Raw genomic sequence first — 23,812 nt, 5'->3', positions numbered from 1 at the left:
GTCTGGATTAATAATGAAAGAGTTTGCGAATCCTTATGAATTTCAGGTCGAATGACTCTAAAATGAGATCTGATTATAAATCAATACGAGTTCCAGAGGCTTCATATAATTGCATATTAAAACTAAATTAACCAAAACTAAAAATTAAATAATTAATAAAAAAATATATGGAAATATTTAAAAAAACTTTAATATTTAATATGTCTCTTTATCTTGTGTTTTGTTCAGCACTTTTGTTCAGCCATGTTTGTTGTTTTTAAATGTGCTACATAAATAAAAACTTGAAAAAAAAATAAAATTATAAAATAAAATAAACAGCAAAATGACTAAAACTTTTAAATAATAATAATAATAACAGAAAAGAGACAAAAAATATATTATTCATATAACTGCAGATGCATTAAAGTAAATTTTTTTTTTTTTTTTAATCATTTTGAAACAATTACCAAAAAGATTGCATGATGAAAATCAGCCATATTTATAATAAATTAAAATATGAATTAAAAAATCTCTATAAAATGGCTCAAGAAGTTTATTCTGAAGATAATAAAATAAGTGGTTTTAGCATAGCTCAAGTGTAGCACTCATGTGATGTGATGTGTTTAACACTCTGGCTCTGATCATCTCGGTTTACTACGGTTTATCATGTTTTACAGCGGTTTACTGTGGTATACTGCGGTTTACTACGGTATACTGCGGTTTACTATGGTTTACTGCGGTTTACTATGGTTTACTACAGTTTACTAAGGTATACTGCGGTTTACTATGGTTTACTGCGGTTTACTATGGTTTACTACAGTTTACTAAGGTATACTGCGGTTTACTACGGTTTCCTGCAGTTTACTATGGTTTACTGTGGTTTCCTGCCGTTTACTACAGTTTACTGCGGTTTACTGCGGTTTCCTGCGGTTTCCTGCAGTTTATTGCGGTTTACTACAGTTTACTACGGTTTACTGCGGTTTACTGCGGTTTACTGCGGTTTACTGCGGTTTACTGCGGTTTCCTACGGTTTCCTGCGGTTTCCTGCGGTTTACTACGGTTTACTGCGGTTTCCTACGGTTTACTGCGGTTTACTGCGGTTTCCTGCGGTTTACTGCGTTTTCCTGCGGTTTATTGCGGTTTACTACAGTTTACTACGGTTTACTACGGTATACTGCGGTTTACTACGGTTTACTGCGGTTTACTATGGTTTACTGTGGTTTCCTGCTGTTTACTACAGTTTACTGCGATTTACTGCGGTTTCCTGCGGTTTCCTACGGTTTCCTGCGGTTTATTGCGGTTTACTACAGTTTACTGCGGTTTACTGCGGTTTCCTACGGTTTCCTGCGGTTTACTATGGTTTTCTAGGGTTTCCTGCGGTTTACTACGGTTTCCTGCGGTTTACTGCGGTTTCCTACGGTTTACTGCGGTTTACTGCGGTTTACTGCGTTTTCCTGCGGTTTACTACGGTTTACTACAGTATACTGCGGTTTACTACGGTTTACTGCGGTTTATTGTGGTTTACTGTGGTTTACTACGGTTTACTGTGGTTTACTACGGTTTACTGCGGTTAATTGCGGTTCACTACGGTTTACTGCGGTTCACTACGGTTTACTGCGGTTTCCTACGGTTTACTGCGGTTTACTGCGGTTTACTGCGGTTTACTGCGTTTTCCTGCGGTTTATTGCGGTTTACTACGGTTTACTACGGTATACTGCGGTTTACTACGGTTTACTGCGGTTTACTGCGGTTTACTGCGGTTTACTGCGGTTAATTGCGGTTTCCTACGGTTTACTGCGGTTAATTGCGGTTTACTACAGTTTAATACTAAATACTAAAACTAACTGAAATGAAACCAGAATATATAAAAAAGTACATTTATATACATATATTAGTTATTTTAGTATCATTGTGGTACTATTATTATAATATAATATAATATATGGCTGTAGGTGTTGCTTTCATTAGATTTGACGCCTGCACAATGCAGTGATTTATCTCTCTAACGCTTCTTGAAGTAAAAACACATTAAACACAATACAACATGAAAAACCGTAGTACAGTCATCCATCACTGCGAGTTACTGTAGGTCACACGACATTAAAGACACTGTCACACACACACACACACACACACACACACACACACACACACACACACACACACACACACACACACACACACACACACACACACACACACACACACACACACACACACACACACCTGAGCAATGGTAGCAATTAATGGCAGTGTCGTCATGAATGTCTCCGCGTGTGTGTGTGTGTGTGTGTTTACCGGTGATGTCTTGCAGCTTGAAGGAGTCGCTGTACACCTGGTGTTGATTGGGACAGTGTGTGTGTGTGTGTGTGTGTGTGTGTGTGTGTGTGTGTGTACCGGTGATGTCGTGCAGCTTGAAGGAGTCGCTGTACACCTGGTGTTGATTGGGACAGTGTGTGTGTGTGTGTGTGTGTGTGTGTGTGTGTGTGTGTGTACCGGTGATGTCGTGCAGCTTGAAGGAGTCGCTGTACACCTGGTGTTGATTGGGACAGTGTTTCTTCAGCCACTTGCACACGTCCTGCTGAGTCCACAGAGCCACTGGCTTCGACAGCTTCACCGCTCCCGGCTGCGCAACACAACACAAAGCAGAGCGGATCAGACTTACGCTCGTTACAGCCACACATCCAATCAAAACGGAGTTTTTTCATTATAAATGATTTATCCGTGTACATCATTACTCTGCACAATCTTGAATCAGAATAACTTCCCTCTTCTCTGATGACGAGGGCGGGGCTATAACCTGTCAATCACATGAGATCAGCCAATAGCAAACCATAACCATCCAATCAAATCCACACAGACAAAATCAAGCCCCGCCCACATGTTCTTGTTCCAGAAGCGGTTCACTCGATATACGGCACAATAGAGGAGAAAATTGTCGACTTTAAAAGAATAGTTCAACCAAATATTTTGAATTCTGCCCTCATTTGCTCACATTCATGATGTTTTTAATCCTGCTTTACTTTATTTTTTGTTATTTATGTGGAAAATGAAGGGAGAAATTTCAGTAAGTAAGTTTTAATGTAGTTTATGTGTCTATGTGGTGTTATTAATCTGCTTTAACACACACCATGTGTAAGTTCATAAGTGGACAGCATTGCTGAGTATTTTCTGCTTAAAACTGCAGTGAACCAAAGACAGTCTCAAACACACGGTTTGAAATCGCTGGTGTTTCTGACGTCACACACTACCTTGACCAATCAGATCAACGTGTGATCGCCAACCAGTGGATCTCTGAGTGAGTGGAGGCGGGGCTCATTTGCATATTCATAGAACCACGCATACTAAATGAGGCAAGGGTGTCGAGATACATTCAAGCTATTGTATGGCATGAAGACATTTTTTTCAAGGAAAAAAATGTCACTGCTGATCAAAGATGAATGATTGACTACAGGAGGACTTTAATATCTGGTGAATGAATCAGATCCTTTCAGTGAATTGGTCAAGGTTCATTTACACACGATCTGGTTCTTACGTTCAACTCAAAGATTATGAGTGATTAAATTTCACTTGATATTGACTTGCTATTTTTAATGGAGCTTTTGAGACCTTTTTACAACTAAAATGCTTCAGTTATTCATTGTACTCACATAAGAAATCACACAGGATTGGAACTACATGATGGTGTGTAAAAAATTACAAAATGCCATTTTTGTGTGAACTATTCCTGTGACGACGGCCTGCTGCTCAGACACACACACACACACACACACACACACACACACACACACACAGTAGAACAGCCTCCAGTGGGGCGAGAGTCACACACACACACAGACACACAGACACACAGACACACAGACACACAGACACACAGACACACAGACACACAGACACACAGACACACAGACATACACACACTGAAAACAGCAGTCGGATAATCAACCCGGGAAGCCTGACGGGACACACTGCAGGATTGATGAGGTGTAATGTGTAAAGATACGAGAGAACGGAGTCGCCGAAGATCCTGCAGGAACCAGTGGACTTTACAGAGGATCCAATTAAACACAGATGAGGGACAGATGAGATGATGAGGGGAGGGAATTACAACACACACAGATGCACACACACACTCACATCACACACACACGCACACAAACTCACATCACACACACACACACACACACACACAAACTCACTCATGCACACACACGCAAACATACACGCAAACACACTTACATGCAAACACACGCACAAACTCACGTATGCACACACTCACTCACGCACACACACGCATGCATATACACACACTCACACGCAAACACACTCACACTCACACACTCACTCATGCACACACACTCACACACACGCACAAACTCACGCACACACACAGGCACACCCACGCATGCATATACACACACTCACACGCAAACACACTCGCATGCAAACACACTCACACGCAAACACACTCACGCAAACACACTCACATGCAAACACACTCACACGCAAACACACTCACACGCAAACACACTCACACGCAAACACACGGGCACACACAAACACACTCACGCAAACACACTCACATGCAAACACACTCACACGCATACACACTCACGCGCAAACACACTCACACGCAAACACACTTACCTATGCACACACTCACCTATGCACACACACGGGCACACACAAACACACTCACATGCAAACACACTCACACACCCAAACTCTCACACACACGCACAAACTCACCTATGCACACACTCATGCATGCACACACGGGCACACACAAACACACTCACATGCAAACACACACACATGCACAAACTCACCTATGCACACACTCATGCATGCACACACACGGGCACACGCACGCATGAATATACACACTCACACGCAAACACACTTACATGCAAACACACTCTCTCACTCACACACACACACACACACACACACACACACACACACACACACACACACACACACACACACACTCACACGCAAACACACACACACAGTCATTCCGTCCTTGGTATAATTAGAAATTTCAAGAATTCTCATGTTACTATAGCAACAAAGCATGATGACTTGAAGATATGAATGCATCATAACACACTAGAATGATCATCATCTACAACAGAATTCATATCAGAGGCAAATGATTGGAAGGGCTGATCGATATATGCAATATTAATTAGTAAAGATGGAGCAAATATATATATATGCTTCAATGACTAAATGCATTTTCACTATTTTACAGTTAGATGGAATGATGATTTGATTCATTTTTCTGCTTTTAAATGTGTTGCATACAGTATATGATGCACAATAAATGTAACATTAATTTTAATAAGACAGATGGACAGTTGAGCAATGCAGACTCTGTGCGTTACAGTGACATCTTGTGGCCAAAGCTGAACAGAAAACGTGCGATGCCAGTCTTTAATGCACAGAGCAGTTTTATAGTTTTATTAATTTGCTTTATTTTTTGTGTCAATTTTATAAACTTTTTTATAAAAACTGATTTTTTTTATGTGTCATTGCTTTAAATGACAAAAGCACAAACAATTACTAAAACATGCTTTTAAATATAACATATATGTTTAATTTAGGCAACAGTTTTTCTAATATTTTTTTTTCAGCTTTATTTCAATTAACATTATTATTTATTTTAAACCCAACGGTTGTGTTTGTACATTACATTGTTTTGAATAATAATAATAATAATCCTGGTAACAGAGTGGACAAATATGTCAGTTTTTGTTCATATTAGAAATGTTTTAATTCTGCGTCTCTTATCTGAAGGTTTAAGTCTGCATCATTTATTAAATGCAAATAATAAAAACTGCAAAGAAAAATATTACTATTACCACAAAAAAAAGAAAAAAAGAGAAATATTGCTAAAGAAAGCAAAGCCATTAAAAAAATGCAATTAAAAAAAATAAAAAAAATCATTGTGTCCACATATCATAATATCATGATATCATAATAGTCCTATATATTATTTCAAGCAAAATATAAATATAAATATTGCTAAATAAAACAAAGCCATTTAAAAAGAATGCTTTTTTATTTTATTTAATTTTTTATAAAATAAAATATAAATCATTGTGTCCAGACAGGATGATTTTCAAAACTGAAAAAAAAAAAAAAAAAAAGTCATAGTCACGCAAATATAATCACACAAATGTCCGGTTTCACAGGATAAATATGTGATAAAAAAGGCAATAAAGAAGAAGTGATCCAAGATGTTAATTCACTAATGCTAGTACAATATGGTGAAATGATGCATTATGGGATGTATCCATTCTGTTTAAATCACATAAATGCGTGTCATTCTCCACTATACACTCATATTCAAATGTCTGGGGTTTTAAAGAAATTGTTTAATTTATTTTATTCAGCAAAGATGCATTTAGTTGATCAAAAGTGGCATTCATAATGATACAAAAGATTCTATTTCAAATAAATGCTGTTCTTTTAAACTTTCTATTCATCAAAGAATCCTGAAAAATAACAGGATTTCCACAGAAATATGAACATTTTCAACATTGATAATAATCATAAATGTGTCTTGATCATCAGATCATCATATTATCCTGATTTCTGGAGGATCATGTGACACTGAAGACTGGAGTAATGATGATAAATTCAGCTTTGATCACAGGAATAAATTACACTTTACTATATATTCACATAGAAAACTGATGATTTACATTATAATAATATTTAAAAGTTTTACTGTATTTTTGATGAAATAAAGCGTGAGGTGAGCACCAGTGGTCAGACACATGGTCAGGAACGGAGAGTTTAGGGATATTCTCACCCGGGACAGCTCGGACTCGGAGACGGAGCGCTGAGGAGGAGATCGGCGCTGGAAACCAGGACTCTGCTCCAGAAAACACACACTGTCCTCATCCAGTCCATGATCCACACACACATCCTCCCGGTGTGATGTCACTTCCTGATGATCAATCCCATTCTGGGTCAGATTGCAGTGGACAGCTGTGGAAATACACAAACCCGAGACCGTTAGTGACCAGAAGCGGCCACAAGGTGGAGCTGTGTGTGTGTGTGTGTGTGTGTGTGTGTGTGTGTGTGTGTGTGTGTGTGACACGTTTATCAGATCATACTCATCATTTACACGCCTTATGAGTCGTTTTACAAACTCCTGTCAATCATGCTGTTGTCCATTCATGTGTTTGTGTTTCAGTAACCGCACATACACACACACACACACACACAGTAAAAGTCTTGTAGTGTAACTGTAACGTCTCCTTCCGCTCGTGTGTTTCTGATGTGTTAATCTGCACTGATTTTATCAAGTAAAGCCGAGAATAACTTGTTAGTAATATTTCAAGCACGTTTGGTTTACTTGATTATCCAGACATCATTTAAGAAAAATCATGCATATCAAATATGATCATCATTCTTTTGAGGAAGGTTCATTTGTTCATCTCTCAATCAACATTGTATTGCATTGCATTATATGTCTTAAAACTACAGCTTTGATCATAAAACTAAGCATTTAAATATCATCTTACTAAGACATATTATTGGCAAATATTGATATTTATATGCATTTTATGTTAGTAGTCTGCTTGATTTACATTAGAAGCATCAACATTTTATCTTACTTTTCTTTCATCAGCATCTGCACTATTTATTACATAATATTGCTCAGATTTGGCCTCCGAATAATATTAAGGTATTTTTTCTCTATGTGGAATATGATTCTGAATATGAAAGGGGGAACTTTAAAAAAAGAAAATTAAGGTTATCAGGTTAACTGACATTATAACCAAACCAAAACCAAACCATAAAAAAAACTTTTGTTGTTGTTGCTTGAAATAAAATTAATGATATCTGTAATCAAATAAAATATATGCAAAAGCACTGAAATTATTTATACAAATATATATATATATTTAAAAAAAGACAAACACAGCAAATTTACTAAAACTTTAAAATTAAAATAGAAAACATACAAAGAAAAAACTAATTCAAAATATTGATAAAAAATGTATAATAGTATCTCAATAATATTGGGTTCAATAATCTGTGATTGTTGTATTATTTCATATCCCAGGCTTGTTCATAACCATGTTTCACATCGTCCTCTAGATGGCATGAGATGACAAGATTATGACAGACAGCGTTTCTAGAATATTACTGAATCATATGAACCATAAAGATGATGACACATAAAATAAAAATCATAACCAAGGATTTGATATTTCTCAGAGAGAACCAAAGCAGTTTGTTAATGCATACAGACATTTTTGTGATTATGTATAATGATGACATTAATAATAATAATAATAATCATAATTATTATGACAAACATTAAAGAGTAAAACACTAGAACGAATCCATCCGTGCCGTTATGTGATCGAGGCCGAGCAGACGAAGCTCGCTCTGACAGAAATATCACAAATATTAATAAATATGAAGACAGAAATGTATAATAAATGGCGAGATCAAACCCAGCGCTTCCACAGACGGTTAATAACCACAGATCTAGGAGAACTATATGAGATTAAACGGATATGAATCATCATATACTGTACGCCAACTGTTTAATGGTTAATAATTTAATAATTTCCATCCCATCTTTTTGCAAACAATAAACACGCAGTTTACAACAGAACCACGGGGGGCAATATTATATAATTCAAGGCACAGTTCAACCAGAAATTAATATTCTGTTATTATTTATTCACCATCATGTCTTCTTAAAGCATGTTTGACTCTTTATTCTGGGAAACACAACAGGAGAAGTTCAGCAGAATGTGCAAGCTGCGCTTTTACTTATATATGTATATATATATATATAAAAAAAATTATATCTACAATAAAAGCAAATGATGAACAAATTAAATTCCAGTCTATATGGTTAGTTAAATTAATCTAAAACTAAAACCATAAAAAAAACTGTGTTGCTTTAAATAAAATAAAGAACCGAAAAAAAAAAATATATATAAAAACTTAAACTTATTTTATTTCAGCTACACTGTAAAAGTTTCATGATTTTTTACGAAGATTTATCACTTATCAACTTTTGAAAGATTGATTAATGTTGTTCAGATGACATAATATTTTGAGTTTCTGTTGATTAAACCAATATCTTTCTTTGTATTCATTTAAAAAAAAATATTTCACAGAAATAACTATTTTTTACAGCGTAGTTTCCAACATTTCTCATTTTCATTTAGATTAACGATGTACAAAAACTGAAATAGCAAAAACATAAAAACTAGATTTTACAAAAAAATAAAAATGATAAAATTACTAAAACTTTAACTGAAACAGATTTTTTTTTTATTAATTCAAAAATATTATTAAAAACTATGGCTACACTATTTTAAGGTGTCCGTGTTACAGTGTATTTATGCATTTAAGTACTGAGTAATAATAATCAACTATACATGTAATATAGGGTTAGTTGTATGTAATTATGCACAGTTTATAGTTATTATACAGTAACATGTAATAAGGACACTGTAAAATAAAGTGTAACCAAAACTCGAATAGTATCTCAAAATTACACAATCTTGCTGATGCAAAGCTATCATGTGGATTCAGATAAAAATATAGTCTTAGTATATAAATATAAAAATGTATACAGACAGTTAGTATAGTGCATAATTCATACTTTGTCTTTTTTGTGTCTCTGAGCAAATCTTACAATCTGCGAAATCTCTTTCAGAAGAAAAAAAGCAATGCAGGTTTGGAAGAATAAATGATTCAAATGTTCATTGTTGTGTATAGATGTGTAATGATGATCTCATCAAGCTGTGGATGTTGCGTAACACGTCTTCACACACTCGGAGCCGTGACGGCGTCTGATGATCAGCATTACTGAGAGAACGCCTGAGCCTGAGCAGAACAGACCGCTCTGCTGCTGTTCACTGAACTGGGAACGCTGGGAATCTTCCAGAACACAGACCAGCAGATCAACATGCAAAGCACGCAGCGTTTCCTTCTCTCAGATTCCCTCTTCCTCGCTCTGCCTCTTCCTCAGGCCACACACACTAAACCAGCTTTTCTGATGGCCACGACACACACACGACATGTACCCGGTGTCAGAGACAGAGCGTTGAGCTTGTGTGTTTGCTGGGGTGTTTAGATGAACCGGGGCTGGAGGGCTTTCCTCTAAATATAGATCGGGACGTTCTTCTCCTCTTCTGAAGGACATGCGCACTGAGGGAAGGAGGGAGCGAGAGACCGAGGAAGAGGAAGAGGAAGAGGAAGAGTTGCTTCACGGTTTAATCCGGCTCTGCTTTCCTCACACTCATTTAAAGGGCCAGCTCACAACAAAATAAAAAATGCTGTCGTTATTTACACACCCTCATGTTGTTATTTTATTCAATGAAAGGAGAAATCTGAAGGATATATTGGTGTCTGTAAACTCAAAATAAAAAGCCGCTTAAGCAACATGTGCACTATATAGTGTAGCTACTCTATGGGTCAAAAGTTTGGGGGCAATACCATTTTTATTTTATTTTTTTGTGTGTGAAGAAATCAACAGCAAGGATACATTAAATTGATCAAAAGTGACAGTAAAGAAGACATACAATGTTTTCAAATAAATGCTGTTCTTTTGAACATTCGATTTATCAAAGAATCCTGAAACAAAATCTAGTGCAGGATTTACTTTGAAACTTAATTTTAACTCTGTAATTATTTATGCAATTTTACTAGCAATTTCTAAGCTATGTGAAGTAGCGCAGTAAAGACTAAAAATATAATTTTCTTGTAAAATGCATTTGCAATTTTTTTAAATATTTTTTTAAGTAGGCCTACACAGTTTCCACAAAACTATGAATCAGCACAACAGTTTTCAAAAGTACATGTTGCAGAATGATTTCTGAAGGATCATGTGACACTGAAGACTGGAGTAATGATGCTGAAAATTCAGCTTTGACCACAGGAATAAATTACACTTTACTATATATTCACATAGAACAGAGCTTTTTTAAATTGTAATAATATTTCAGAATTTTCGTATTTTTACTGTATTTTTAATCAAATAAATGCAGCTTTGGTGAGCACATCAGATCAGCTTACATTGGCAATCAAACCCATCGAACTAAAGAGCTAAGCTTGAATGGAAAAAAAATCCTGAATTTCAGTTTATTAATTTTAATGTTATCATATGGCTTCTAAAAAAGGTCTCTCACTCACTTTTTTTTTTTTTTTGTACAAAAATTTACTTTATGATCTGTCATTGTGTGAAAAAGAGCTGCCGCATTAGGGATATTTCACAAGAAACCGAAATTGTGGAGAGCACAGGTTTACACACTGAAGCTTTTAATGTGAAAGGCCGGAAAGGATGAATGACCGGCGGTGGATGGGTTTAACTCAGTAGTGTCCAACGCATTCTCGACTGCGCTGCTGTTGCCTCTAGTGTTCGTCAGTGTTCGTCAGTGTTCGTCAGTGATCTGAAGTACGGCCATAAAGTGCAGTGGTGTGTTTGTGTGCTCGGTGTGTGTGACCCAGAAACAGAAGATAGTTGCGGATCAGCTGATTCAGAACACATACGTGACCCTGGACACACAAAACCAGTCATATGGGTCAAATTTTTGAAATTGAGATTTATACATCACATGAAAGCTGAATAAATAATCTCTCCACTGATGTGTGGTTTGTTAGGATAGGACAATATTTGGTCGAGACACAACTATTGAAAAACTGGAATCTGAGGAGCAAAAAAATGTAAACATTGAGAAAATCTCCTTTAAAGTTGTGCATTTATGTTCACGATTGTGCTGCATTCACTCACAAAAATACATGTTTTATATATTTACGGTAGGACATTTACTAAATATCTTCATGGAACATGATCTTAATATCCTCATGATTTTTGGCATAAAAGAAAAATAGATAATTTTGACCCATACAATGTATAGTTGCTATTGCCACAGATATACCCGTGCGGCTCCAGACTGGGTTTGTGCTCCAGAACACAAATGTACGTCATTATTCGGCTGAAGATATAAAGCTGAGGGCAGGTCACTTCCAATGTTGTCCAGCGCTGTGACGGAAGCAATAATATACTGTAAATATTACAGGAGAAACCAACAACTGTGACCAGAGACACAACTCTGAGAACACAAATCCTCTCTGGGAAAAACAGAGCTTCATAACATTTACTATTAATTTAATTACTATTAAACTCAATTGGAAAGCACTTGGGAAAATGGGATTTTTTTAATGCATTATTTAACAAAACAGTTTCATATTGTGTGAAAACCGTGATACGTTTTTTTTTTAGGATTTTTTTATTATTATAAAGTTCAAAAGAACAGCATTTATTTGAATATGTAATATAAATGTCTTTACTGTCACTTTAAATCATTAACATTTTTCCTTGCTGAATACATTTATTAATGTACTTAAAAAATAAAACTTGACTAAGATATTGAACGGTACTGTACTCAATAAAAGAACAGTACTAGGCGACCTTGAGTGCCCAGAAAGGCGCCAAATAAATAAAATGTATTATTATTATTATTATTAAAAGTAAACTTACTGTAGAAAACTGCAACACATGCATAAAGCAATTAAATAAATACATATGTTTTACTAAATATGTGTTATGTATATACCAACCCAAACTTTAAAATGTATCACGGCAACAGGTTTGCGGGGAAATACAGCACCGTTGCTGTTTTGAATCATATTTTTAGCATCTTCCAAGTAAACTTACATTATAGAGTATACATTATGCTCTCAAAAGAGTCACAGTAAATCACAGATTAACTTTGCAAATGATTACCAACGTAGCCTGATGAGCTTAAGTTGCTATGAGAAAAACATCCTGAATTCTTGGCCTTATATCTCTGGGAAAACTTCATTGCAGGCCTTTAAATAAGCCATTTATGCCCTTCTCAAAGTCTACTACAACAGGTTTTCTATGAAGCCCCTCCTTCTGAAAAGCACACTGTGCTCTGATTGGTCGGCTGGAGCAGAGTGTTGTGATTGGTCGAGTGCTTCGAGTGTGTTTGGGAAATGTCCCGCCCCTTACCATAACCGCCAGTTTAACACACTACTAACTCAACCAGGCCCCGCCCCTTTATTCTGCGTATGGATTATTATAATGAGGAATATTGTGACGTGTTTGTTCCCGGAAGAAACTCAAGACTACACTGGAGGCATTTCAGGAGTTCAGAAACACTGACACTGATATAGAGAACAACTGGAGCTTCTTCATCCTCAAACAAGACAGTTAAACATGGGAAAAGCATTATTGATCCTCTTTAATACTTGGGAAATGTTATTCAGTCTTAACTTCATGCTGAGGAATCACTTTAGATGCGATGATGCAATCTCACGCTTGGACCCGGCTGACCAGCGCTACCCTGAGATCCAGACTGGGTTTGGAGATGTAATGAATCGAGGACACACACACACACACACACACACACACACACAGGCCAGGATCCAATATCTATCCAATTCCTGAATTACTTTATAGAGCGGGGACAATCCCTTTATCTTGGATGATGCCTTGAAATCGGGAAACGGGGCCAAGATTGGAAGCTTTCTCTTGGCTCACATATGGCACAATTAGCTCTCTCTTCCCCTCGGTCTTCAAAGAGCTCGATCAGAGCTTTAGCGAGCGTGTAACGAGGAGTCCGAAGCGCCTCCGCCTCAGCGTTTCTATTGAACTCTCCTCTCAAGTTTCAACTGCACAGTTCCTGCATACTGAGATCTGTCTACACTCAAGTACAAGTCAGTCACATTAATCCATTTTATTTGAACTCTCAGAAACCCAAGATCCCAATTAAAAGTGTTTTAAGTCGCCACTGGCTTCATGATGTGCATGTTTTGTGGTGAATCTTGAATGTTAAAATGCTGCAATGAGTTTTCCAGGTTGGACAATTTCATGGTTATTGTTAAATGTACAATTAAATATAGTTTGGCTTTCTTCTCAGCAAGCTAAGAGGTTAAAATTAGCATATGTAGCATAATAAACTTTCATGATCCTGGGATGTTTGTACACCTCATAATGCACCTGAGATGCGTATTTAATATAAGGACAAATAATGCTTTCTTTAGTGTGTAGTGTTGCTGTTTGAGGATGAAGAAAGCTCCAGTTGTTCTCTATATCAGTGTTTCTGAACTCCTGAAACGCCTCCATTGTAGTCTTGAGTTTCTTCTACGAACACGTCACAATATTCCTCATTATAATAATTAATACGCAGAATAAAGAGGCGGAGCCTGGTTGAGTTAGTTAGTAGTGTGTTAAACTGGCGGTTATGGTAAGGGGCGGGACATTTCCCAAACACACTCGAAGCGCTCGACCAATCACAACACTCTGCTCCAGCCGACCAATCAGAGCACAGTGTGCTTTTCAGAAGGAGGGGCTTCATAGAGACAGGAAGTAAACAGAGCGTTACTGACAGACTGGGAAGAGAGGAGCCGCAACAATGGAGAATATGAGGAGAATAATCAACATTCAAGCAGGAAAACCTGTTCTAGTCGAGCCTGAACTACAGCAAGACTTTGTAGAAGCACATAATAGATCTCTTTAATGCCTCTAGGTCTTTGTTTCTCTACAATTCCGCTATTCAAAAACTACAAAGATGTACTCCAAATATATTACTTATTTAAGCAAGTAAAAAAAAAAAAGGTAGTGACCCATTTTAAATAGACACATCTTTACTCTAAAAATATCCTCAACGTTTAGCCCACCAATAACTTGCTTAGCAGACAAAACAGGCGAAACGCTCGCTGCACATTTGAAACAGTCGAGGTCTTTAGAGAGATTATAAATAGTAAGCATTGCAAGCTAATATGGACTCGAAGTACAGAGACAGATATAAATATTTAATCAGGAGCAAGAGTTTTGAAAGCATTTCAAAATCCTATTTTAGGGCAACAAGGCCTCTGTGAACTTTCTGCTTATAAAAACTCTCTCAAGATCCACAAAGGAGAACCTGTCATCTTATTTTGTTCTCATCTTTTTTCTTTTCTTTTTTTTTTTTTCTGGCATTGAAAAGAGTCTAAGCTATACTCAGTTATGACCTCCGGCTCCTAACTTTCAGCAGCTTGTTCCAACACAAATGACATATGTAGCCTCAGCAAAGGTAACCAAGGAAAGTGATACCCGACACTACTTCCTACCAATGGACACATTAGCATACAATACATCAAGTTCAGATACTTACAGTCAAACCAAGTCAGCTTTGTTTCTGCAGCTTTACAGGAAAATGATGATCAATGATGCAAAAATGTATTGACTGCACTGACACTATCGGATAAGAACTGAATTAAACTGAATAAATAATGACGCTGTTGTCTTTATAGTTGAACCAATTTCTTTTAAAGTTGATTAAGTTTGCAACATATACAGTTATTGAACTAAACTGAATCAACACTGAGCTAAGCTGAATAACAAATGTCACTAATCACGTCAAATTGTTACATCTAGCTTGTTAACTAATGTCTTAACTTGGGATGCACCGATATGAACATTTTGGCCAATACCGATAACTCTTTATATTTGAAAGCCGATAACCGATATATTGGCCGATAAATCTAAATCCAAATTTTTATATAATTTTTTAGAGCATGATTACAAAATCAAAAGTCTCCCCATTAACAGCCACGTCCCAAACACACAATTATAATGTTCTCATGATCATTTTATGTAGCCGATATCCTTTTCAAAATGATTCCAGTCATATTTCAAAAAAATTAAAAACCATCATGGTGAACAGTGCGCATCTGAAGTGTCTCAGATGAAGGAAATAATTCATTATTTATTGGACGATATCGATAACATTAAAAATGAACATATATCGGCCGATACCGATATGGCGGCCGATATATCGTGCATCTCTAGTCATAGCCACACAATGCTCTGAAAAACATATTTTGGTTCAGTGTAAGTGATTCATTCAAGGCATGCAATGATTATGATCATGCAATCTGGCTGAAGGTTTGTGACAGGTAATTATTGACCTCAACAGTCAGAATAACATGCATGCAAGAAGCTTATCCGTGCATAAAACTAAATATGTTCAAAATGCACCATAAATTGACACTTGCTGACTTTCACTTCAGCCAGCCAGCATCTTAGTCTGATAACAAAGCTCAGTATCAGATCAATCCATCCTTTACTTGGTAACAATTCACTAAATGAGAGCTGATAATGCCAAAGTGCTTCAGTTACAGCAAAATAACAGCAAAAAAGACCGAAGAGACTCAACACGCTTCATTGCTGTGACGATGACAATGGCAGCCAGCTCCTCTAGCCTCGATTCAGAGGAATATTAATCAGAGCTTAAATTAGACAGACTATCTTTATCCCTTCCCTTTGGCATCAGCTAACTCTCTAAAGTAAAAATAGCTGAGGAGCGAATAAATAGACATGCAGAACAATCCGTATCGATGATCACCAACACCCGAGACTTAGAATAAAAGCAGTGGTGTAGTCTACGTGATACGCAGGTATACGCCGTATACCCACTAGGAAATGCCAAGTATTTCCGTATACCCACTAAAAAAAGCGTGAGGATACGTAACAACTTCGTTTTGTGACAGAACTTTCACACTTTCATTCATAAATTCACCGCGTCTGTGTTTGCAATGGACACAGATCAAATCGCGTGAATATAGGGATGTTCGCCGTGACGTCACGACGCGCTCTGGTTGGCAGAAGAAAAGTAATGACCGCTTAAAGCGCAGCGCAAACACAGAAGAAAAATGGTTGTATCGTGCTTTGTGATCAGCTGTGTTAACAGGTTCGATAAGAGTAATAACCCCAAGAGCTTCTACCGCGTAGCTAAACAGCCTGAATCAAGAAAGAAAGCTTTGAATTTCTGCAATTAGGCGTCTATACCCAGCGGAAAACAATGGGAGCCAGCGGACCACGATCGCGTCTGCTACCTACATTTTGCGTTTAAAATTAAAACTAATTTTGTAAATAAATGTTACTAATAGGTTCTATCGCATTGATGGGTTAATTAATGAATGAATAACTGTACAAAATACCGCGGAAGACGTGTCAAAGTGTTTGTTTACATAACTTTTTGTGCATGCTGTGACTGAGCAATGGAAGTATAATAACACTGACATACCCTTATAAATTAAGGGCAAATTATTGTATTTTCATTCATACATTTTACTTATATGTTAACCAATGTTATATATCAGAGGTAAGATAATTTTGATTCAAAATATAGCCCATGGATAAATTACACCTGTATTTTTACTCTAGTTGTAACATATTTACCAGTTATCCTTAGTTACAACAAGTAATATTCGTAATTATTACTTAATTTATAGGCATCTAAAGATTTGTACGCCTTCATCGACTCTCTGGTAAACATAGATGGCGTGTCGATGAGATACAGATAGATGTCGCCGAATGTCAAATCTGGCCATGTGTCCGGGCTTTTGCTCCAATTATCACTCAGGTGATATTGATCAGGCAGAGAACATGAACCCTGGTTATATAAAAGCTTAACCTTATATCTCTTTTTTGGTTCTTCGGACAAATAATTAGCATATGCTGACAAAACACAGGTAGACTGCTGCGAGTCTGCGACACGTTTTGGTTCTTTCTGCCAACCAGTTCGCGACCACGCCCATATCGTGACGTCACATTTGACTCCGGTGAACATCCCTATTAAAAACTCAGAGACTGCAGTTGTTCAACGCGTCTCTGGGAATGAGCGCTCAGTGCTCTACTACACACACACACTGAAGCAAGCGCGTGCTTGTGTCAGCGCTTCACTGTAGCTATGAGGACATGATGTAGGCTACACATGACACATGAACTTCATCACAGAGCTGCTATGAGAGTCACTTCATGAGAATTTCACCATTTCATTTGATAAAACTATCGTCATTCATTCGTATCATACACACACAGAAACTGTAATGTCTTTACGACAACCTGTCAAAATAAAAGTTTGGTATAAACTCAAAGAAATTATGAAAGAAATTGCACAGTAAAATGTACTGTAAAATAATAATAATGATGAAATCTATTAAAACTTATTTTAAAAAGGAATATCACACAAGTTTTCATACATGTTTTAATTTAACAGTAAACTTGCCAAAACAATAACACAATTTTCTTTCAAAAGCACTACTGTGTAGTGAGTCACAGTATACTCACTACAAAAAACTAGACTACACCACTGAATAAAAGAGTCTCAGAATATGTGAGGTTTCTTTGAAGATTGGTTGAGATCGATGCTCTTAAACATCAAGGGGAGTTTCACATCGATGCCATTGAAGAACAAGTTTGGGTTCTCCAAAGAATCTTTCAGATATCAAAAGAACCATTTTTTTTTATTAATGTGAAGGTTTTAAAAATCTAAAGAATCTTTTTTCATGATTAAGAAAGTTTTGTGCAATGGAAAGATTCCATGGATGTTAAATGTTTGTCAAGGAAATATCAATGCCAATAAAGAACATTTATGCATGGTGTATTCCTAAGAAGAAATGTACATAATGTTGCAAGATAAGAAAGATTTTTACCCCAGCACTTCATATGAGAAACACTGAACACATATTTGACATTGCTCAGGTGTCGACTTAAACTCACAGAGGAATGCTTGAACTACATGCATGCTGACATCAAATCTTCAATGACTGACCGATGAGTGCATATTTAAAATCTCAACAAGAATCATTTCACATCATTAAAGTCACCTTAATAACAAAATGGACATTTCTTATTTTTTAGTGTTTATTCTAAATGATTTGTCTGTGCACATCGTTTTAAATTCATGTTCCTGTAATCTGGAATCAGAATAACTTCCTCTCTTCTCTTCTCTGATGACGAGGGCGGGGCTATAACCTGTCACTCACATGAGATCAGCCAATAGCTAACCACAACCATCCAATCAAATCCCCACAGACACAATCAAGCCCCGCCCACATCTGTTCGTTTAAGAAACGTTTCCCTCGGATAGATGTCACAAAAGGGAAGAAAAGACGAGCACAATTTCTGTTTTCATGACTTTAACATCAGACTTGCCTGATTTGAATATATACAAAAGAATGATATTTGAGAGATGCAGCTGAGGAAACTGTAATCAGTAAATAACGTTTAAAAAAAACAGGAAAAACAGGGAAAAAAGCACAATTAAAGAAAATTGCACCTATTAATAGTGTCGAGTTACACCTCTCAAAGTGGTGCATGACACATTATGAATCTGTTTCCATAAATGCCTTCAACCTTCAGAACAAAGTTGCTACACCAGCACTCCAATATCTGCAAGTCTACCGATTTCAATATCCCAATTTCAATTTCTCATTCAATAAGCATGTTGTTTTTTTGTGACATCATAACAAACATCTACCAGTAAACTCTTCATATCTCGAGAAAAGTTTCTCTCACTTATAAACCTATTTTTTTCAGAATTTATTCAAAATATGTAAAAAAAATAATATTTAAAATATGTTTTGCAACAATGTAAAAGTTAATGTAATTTTTTATAAATTTAATGCATTGCTGAGCAAAAGTATTAATTTCTTTCTTTCTTTTTTTTTGACCCCGAACGTTTCAACGGTAGAGTGTGAATATAGGTCAGGATTAGACTGATGTGTATTAAATAAAGAATATCCCGGCTGAAGACACCAAGTACAGTAGGTCTGAACTTTAAACATAACAAAGAACATGTTTAATCTCTAATAAAAACTGCATACAGCCGACTCAGCTGCCCTATATAAGAAGAGAGTCCTTAACACCTCTCAATTCTCGATCCAGCTTGCTCTCTTCAGAAGCTGCAGTCTGGCACACACACTATCTGTCGACATGCACACACACTATCTGACGACATGTTCTCCAGCGTTGCGCATCTCATCAGTGTTTCTGCACATCAGACTCTGAGTCCGCCTGGAGTGTGTGAGAGTCAGTCTCTCAGCGTTTTGATCTTGAGTCGGTTCAGCGGCTTGAGAATGCAAATGTCTCTGAATGTCTCATGTGACTGTGAGCGATCCGTCACCAGGCCATTCCAACACATATTCCTTTTACACGCTGGAAGCATATCCGGACTTCTAGAGCATTCCTCATACTCGCCGAACATTTCAACATAACATGCATTTCTGCTGCTTAAAGTGCCACTATTACGCCATTTTAAAGGTTCTCCTACAAAAGATTTACATGCATCCAAGATCAAAAAACACTAATTTTCTCATAATATTAATTGCAGCATCAGCGCTTTTCTCACAGTGTCTAAAACGGTTCGTTCGAAGATTCAGTCTCTCTAAACCCCGCCTCTCTGAGAGCTGCTCTGCTCTGATTGGTCAAACGTCCCAGTCTGCTGTGATTGGTCAGAAAGCAAACGCTCATTATCATATCTGAATCTCAGCTCTTGATCACAGTGATACGAACAGTAACGATGGCGTGGGTTTTACCGTATCGATCTCAGAAAACAGCGTCTTCTCGACACGAACAACACGAACCAAACTCTTCCAGTCTCAGATACACTGCAGTGTTTGAGGGCGGAGCTAAGAGACGCTGTTCAGCCAATCAAGAGCATAGACTGGCATTATGCAAATGAGTTACAAACCAGCAGGAATTGAGACTTGAATTACTGACGACTCGTTTCAGTTCAGAATTGATCTTTTACATTCACAAACCGCTGTAATACACACTACATTAACGGTAATATCTGAAAAAAGCATAATGGGGCACTATAGTGCACATCACAAATGCAGGAATCTAGTGTTTTGCTGTCTTATAAAGTGTAAACATCACTGTAAAAGCAGAACAGCGTGCACTAAAGAGGAATCGTTCAGCAGAGCATTAACTACACAGCCCTCCAGTCACACGGCCGTCTTCATCAGGCTGGGTTTCAGATTACACTGTGTGTCACGTCCCTGATGACCAATCATGAAGAAGAATCAAGCGTTTTCAAGAGCCAAAGCATTTACACAAGTACACCCCTGAGATGATATGCAAGACAGAAAGCGTTTAATATGTATAATCACTCACAGTTTGGACACAGATATTTAGGCAGAGCCCATTTTTCATTGGGATAGTGTGCATGTGCTCTCCCTAAAGATCCAACATAAAGATCCATTATGTTTTTGTATTGTTTGTAAAGCACAAATCCTCCAGTTCTCTATTCTCTTGACTGTATATGCTGAGACAGGACTTCTTCAGTGTGCGGACAACAAAAGGTTTAGAAATGTAATTTTGGCCCTATAGGGTGCAAGTGACTCCTCAATTAAAGATGGAACCACCAAAATAATGTTAAAAACTAAATGTCATGGGATGTTTTCAGTCTAAAATGGTAAGATGCATTTACTCTATCTCCATTAAACTTGAATCGAGTGCATGCTTTAATCACATTTACTCTCAATATGCATGTAGAAGATGACAAGGCTCTAATAATTAAAATCAGAAGCAAAGTGTTCTCTGTACAAGCAAGGCAATTCATCAAATCTAAGAAATGCTCAAGGAATTGCAGTATTTGGAACAAAACCAAATCAGATCAAACAAGTTCCTACTGGATCAAATGTGTTTTTTTCTTCAAAAGTACGTTCCATCCAAATCATTATATTTCTGTAAAGTGAACCGTATCCAAAAAGCTTTGCGTTTCTTCCATAATTGTTCACATTTTGCTGAAAAGCCTCTAATAGGCTGTTAAAGGACAGGGTCCATTGTTACATAATAACCAAAATACTGTATTGTACAGTGACAGCACGCGGGGCTATGGGGCATGTTGTCACAAAAGGTAAACATTAAGGAATCTTTTTTTTCCAGTGCGAGACCAGTGGAGATATCCGATGGCTTTAGACATAAACTCATACAAAAACTCACTTTCAAATATAAAGACCCTTTACAAATATAGTTACTGAAGTGAAAAGAGTGACAACTAGCCCCGCGTTATATCGCGTCATTCCACAGACCGAATTTAATAAGCATAATGACTCGATCACGTGTGATTGAAGTGATGTTATTTTTTACATTATATTCCTAGTTCAACTGATCTGCCAATACGATCGATCGATAAGACGTCACACTATGGCAAGCCGTTTTAGCTTTTATTCATTTCCAGGATATGAATTCTTGATATCAACAATTACATTTTCACTAGTTAAAATTATAGTTATTGATATCAGGAATTAGATTTATACTAGTAACAATGGCCATTTTTGATATCAGGAATTACATTTCCACTAGTAACAATGCTAATTCTTGATATCAACAATTACATTTTTACTAGTTAAAATGTTAATTCTAGATATCAAGAATTTAATTTTTGATATCAAGAATTTAATTCTTGATATCTGTAATTGTATTTTCACTAGTGAAATGTCACCATAGGCTGCCATTCAAAATCAATTGTTGATATCAAGAATTGATTTCTTACTAGTAGAAATTCCAATTTCACATATCAGAAATACAATTCTTACTAGTAAAAACCTTTATTTTTGATATCAAGAATTCAGTTGTCACTAGTTGAAATGTCTATTCTTGATATCAACAATTGAATTGCTACTAGTAACAATGTTAATTTTTGATATCAATAATCCCATTTTCACTAGTGACAATGTTAATTTCTGATATCATGAATGTGATTGTTTATGGCAAGCCGTTTTAGCATTTAAACCTTTGTCCTGACTATCTATAAATATATTTAAAGCTAGTAACAATTGTATTTTGACGAGTGATAATTATAATTCGCCTAGTCAGAATGACAATTAGAGATATCTGCAATTATAATTGCACTAGTAAGAAATCCGATTTGAGATATCTGTAATATATATTTGACTAGTCAAAACTCCATTTAAGATATCTGCAATGATGTCATTGCTATTTTTAAAAGATGCGTCGTCTATCTGCAAAGGTAATTAGAGATATCTCTAATTCGATTACGACTAGTCACAATTATATTTGAAGATATCTGAATTGCACTTGCTCCTAGTCGAATCTGCTGTTACGTGACGTGGAACTACATTTCCTCAGCACCGCCCAGAGTTCCTCCGCTCCTCCCTAGCAATAGACAATCACTCAATGCTTCACTGAATAAATGTATCCATTTATTAAGAATCAGTCTATAGTTAATTTATTGAGTGAAGACTTTATTTGTTCAGCTACAGTAGAAAGAAATTAGGCACTGTTTATTTTATTTGTCTCTTATAGTATTTGTCATTTTGTTTGTAATTTGCTTTTTTGCTTATCTTTTTTGCTTATCTAGGCCTATATTGTAATTATAAAATTACATTAAAAAAATATTAAATAACTCGTTTCATGAAATAAGATTTTGGTCATCCCAAACCTGTTCAGAATTGTGAAAGGTTAGCAAATGTTAACATGATTGATAATAATGTCAATGTTGCAAACATCTTGGTAAGGACACTGGCATGTAATCAGTTATTTTATAAAGGGGAAGGAATGGTCAAAAAGCAGGGCAGGAACAGAGTTTTTTTTTTAAATTAATTTATAAAACAATGAATTGTAAGTTCTGTCATATTTTTCAATTACTTTTACTGTTTTAGTTTTTTTTCCCATGGTATCGATTCAGTATTGGTATCGAGGTATTTTAGTCTGGTATCGTATCAAAGTCATAATTTTGGTATCGTGACAACACTATAACATACACAGTAATTTTATTACCTGAAAACCAGGTCAGGCCGTTCTGAGATTTTTTTTGGCGCGCTCCTCGAAGACAAAATGGTTAGAAAAGGCGGGGCTTAGCAAAGGGGTGGTTTGAGTACACAATTAAGATATCTATAAAATAATTTCGACTAGTCAGAATGTTCATTCAAGATATCTACACTGAAATTCTTCCTAGTCACAAAGCTGAATGCAGATATCTCCAAAGAAAGATCCTCCCAGTCAAAAAGCAGACTGAGA

The 23,812-nt window shown here is 36.5% G+C and overlaps 1 protein-coding gene across 1 annotated transcript in view; it reads right to left on the bottom strand.

Moving 5' to 3' along the window:
* Window positions 1-23,812, bottom strand: part of samd12 (sterile alpha motif domain containing 12) — a gene marked incomplete at its 3' end in the record, with an annotated part of 45,842 nt that overhangs the window by 19,913 nt on the left and 2,117 nt on the right. Inside the window, exons 2-3 of the mRNA XM_079591268.1 lie at window positions 6,803-6,981; window positions 2,476-2,605 (exon numbers count right to left, since the gene is read on the bottom strand). Of these exons, the coding sequence (XP_079447394.1) occupies window positions 2,476-2,605; window positions 6,803-6,981 (309 nt within the window). The remainder of the gene's footprint in view (window positions 1-2,475; window positions 2,606-6,802; window positions 6,982-23,812) is intronic.

This window comes from Phoxinus phoxinus, assembly GCF_949152265.1.
Source record: "Phoxinus phoxinus genome assembly, chromosome: 19".
In the NCBI taxonomy this organism is placed as follows: Eukaryota; Metazoa; Chordata; class Actinopteri; order Cypriniformes; family Leuciscidae; genus Phoxinus; species Phoxinus phoxinus.
Note: the sequence above shows the minus strand (reverse complement) of the source record. Positions and strands in the feature narration are given on the sequence as shown.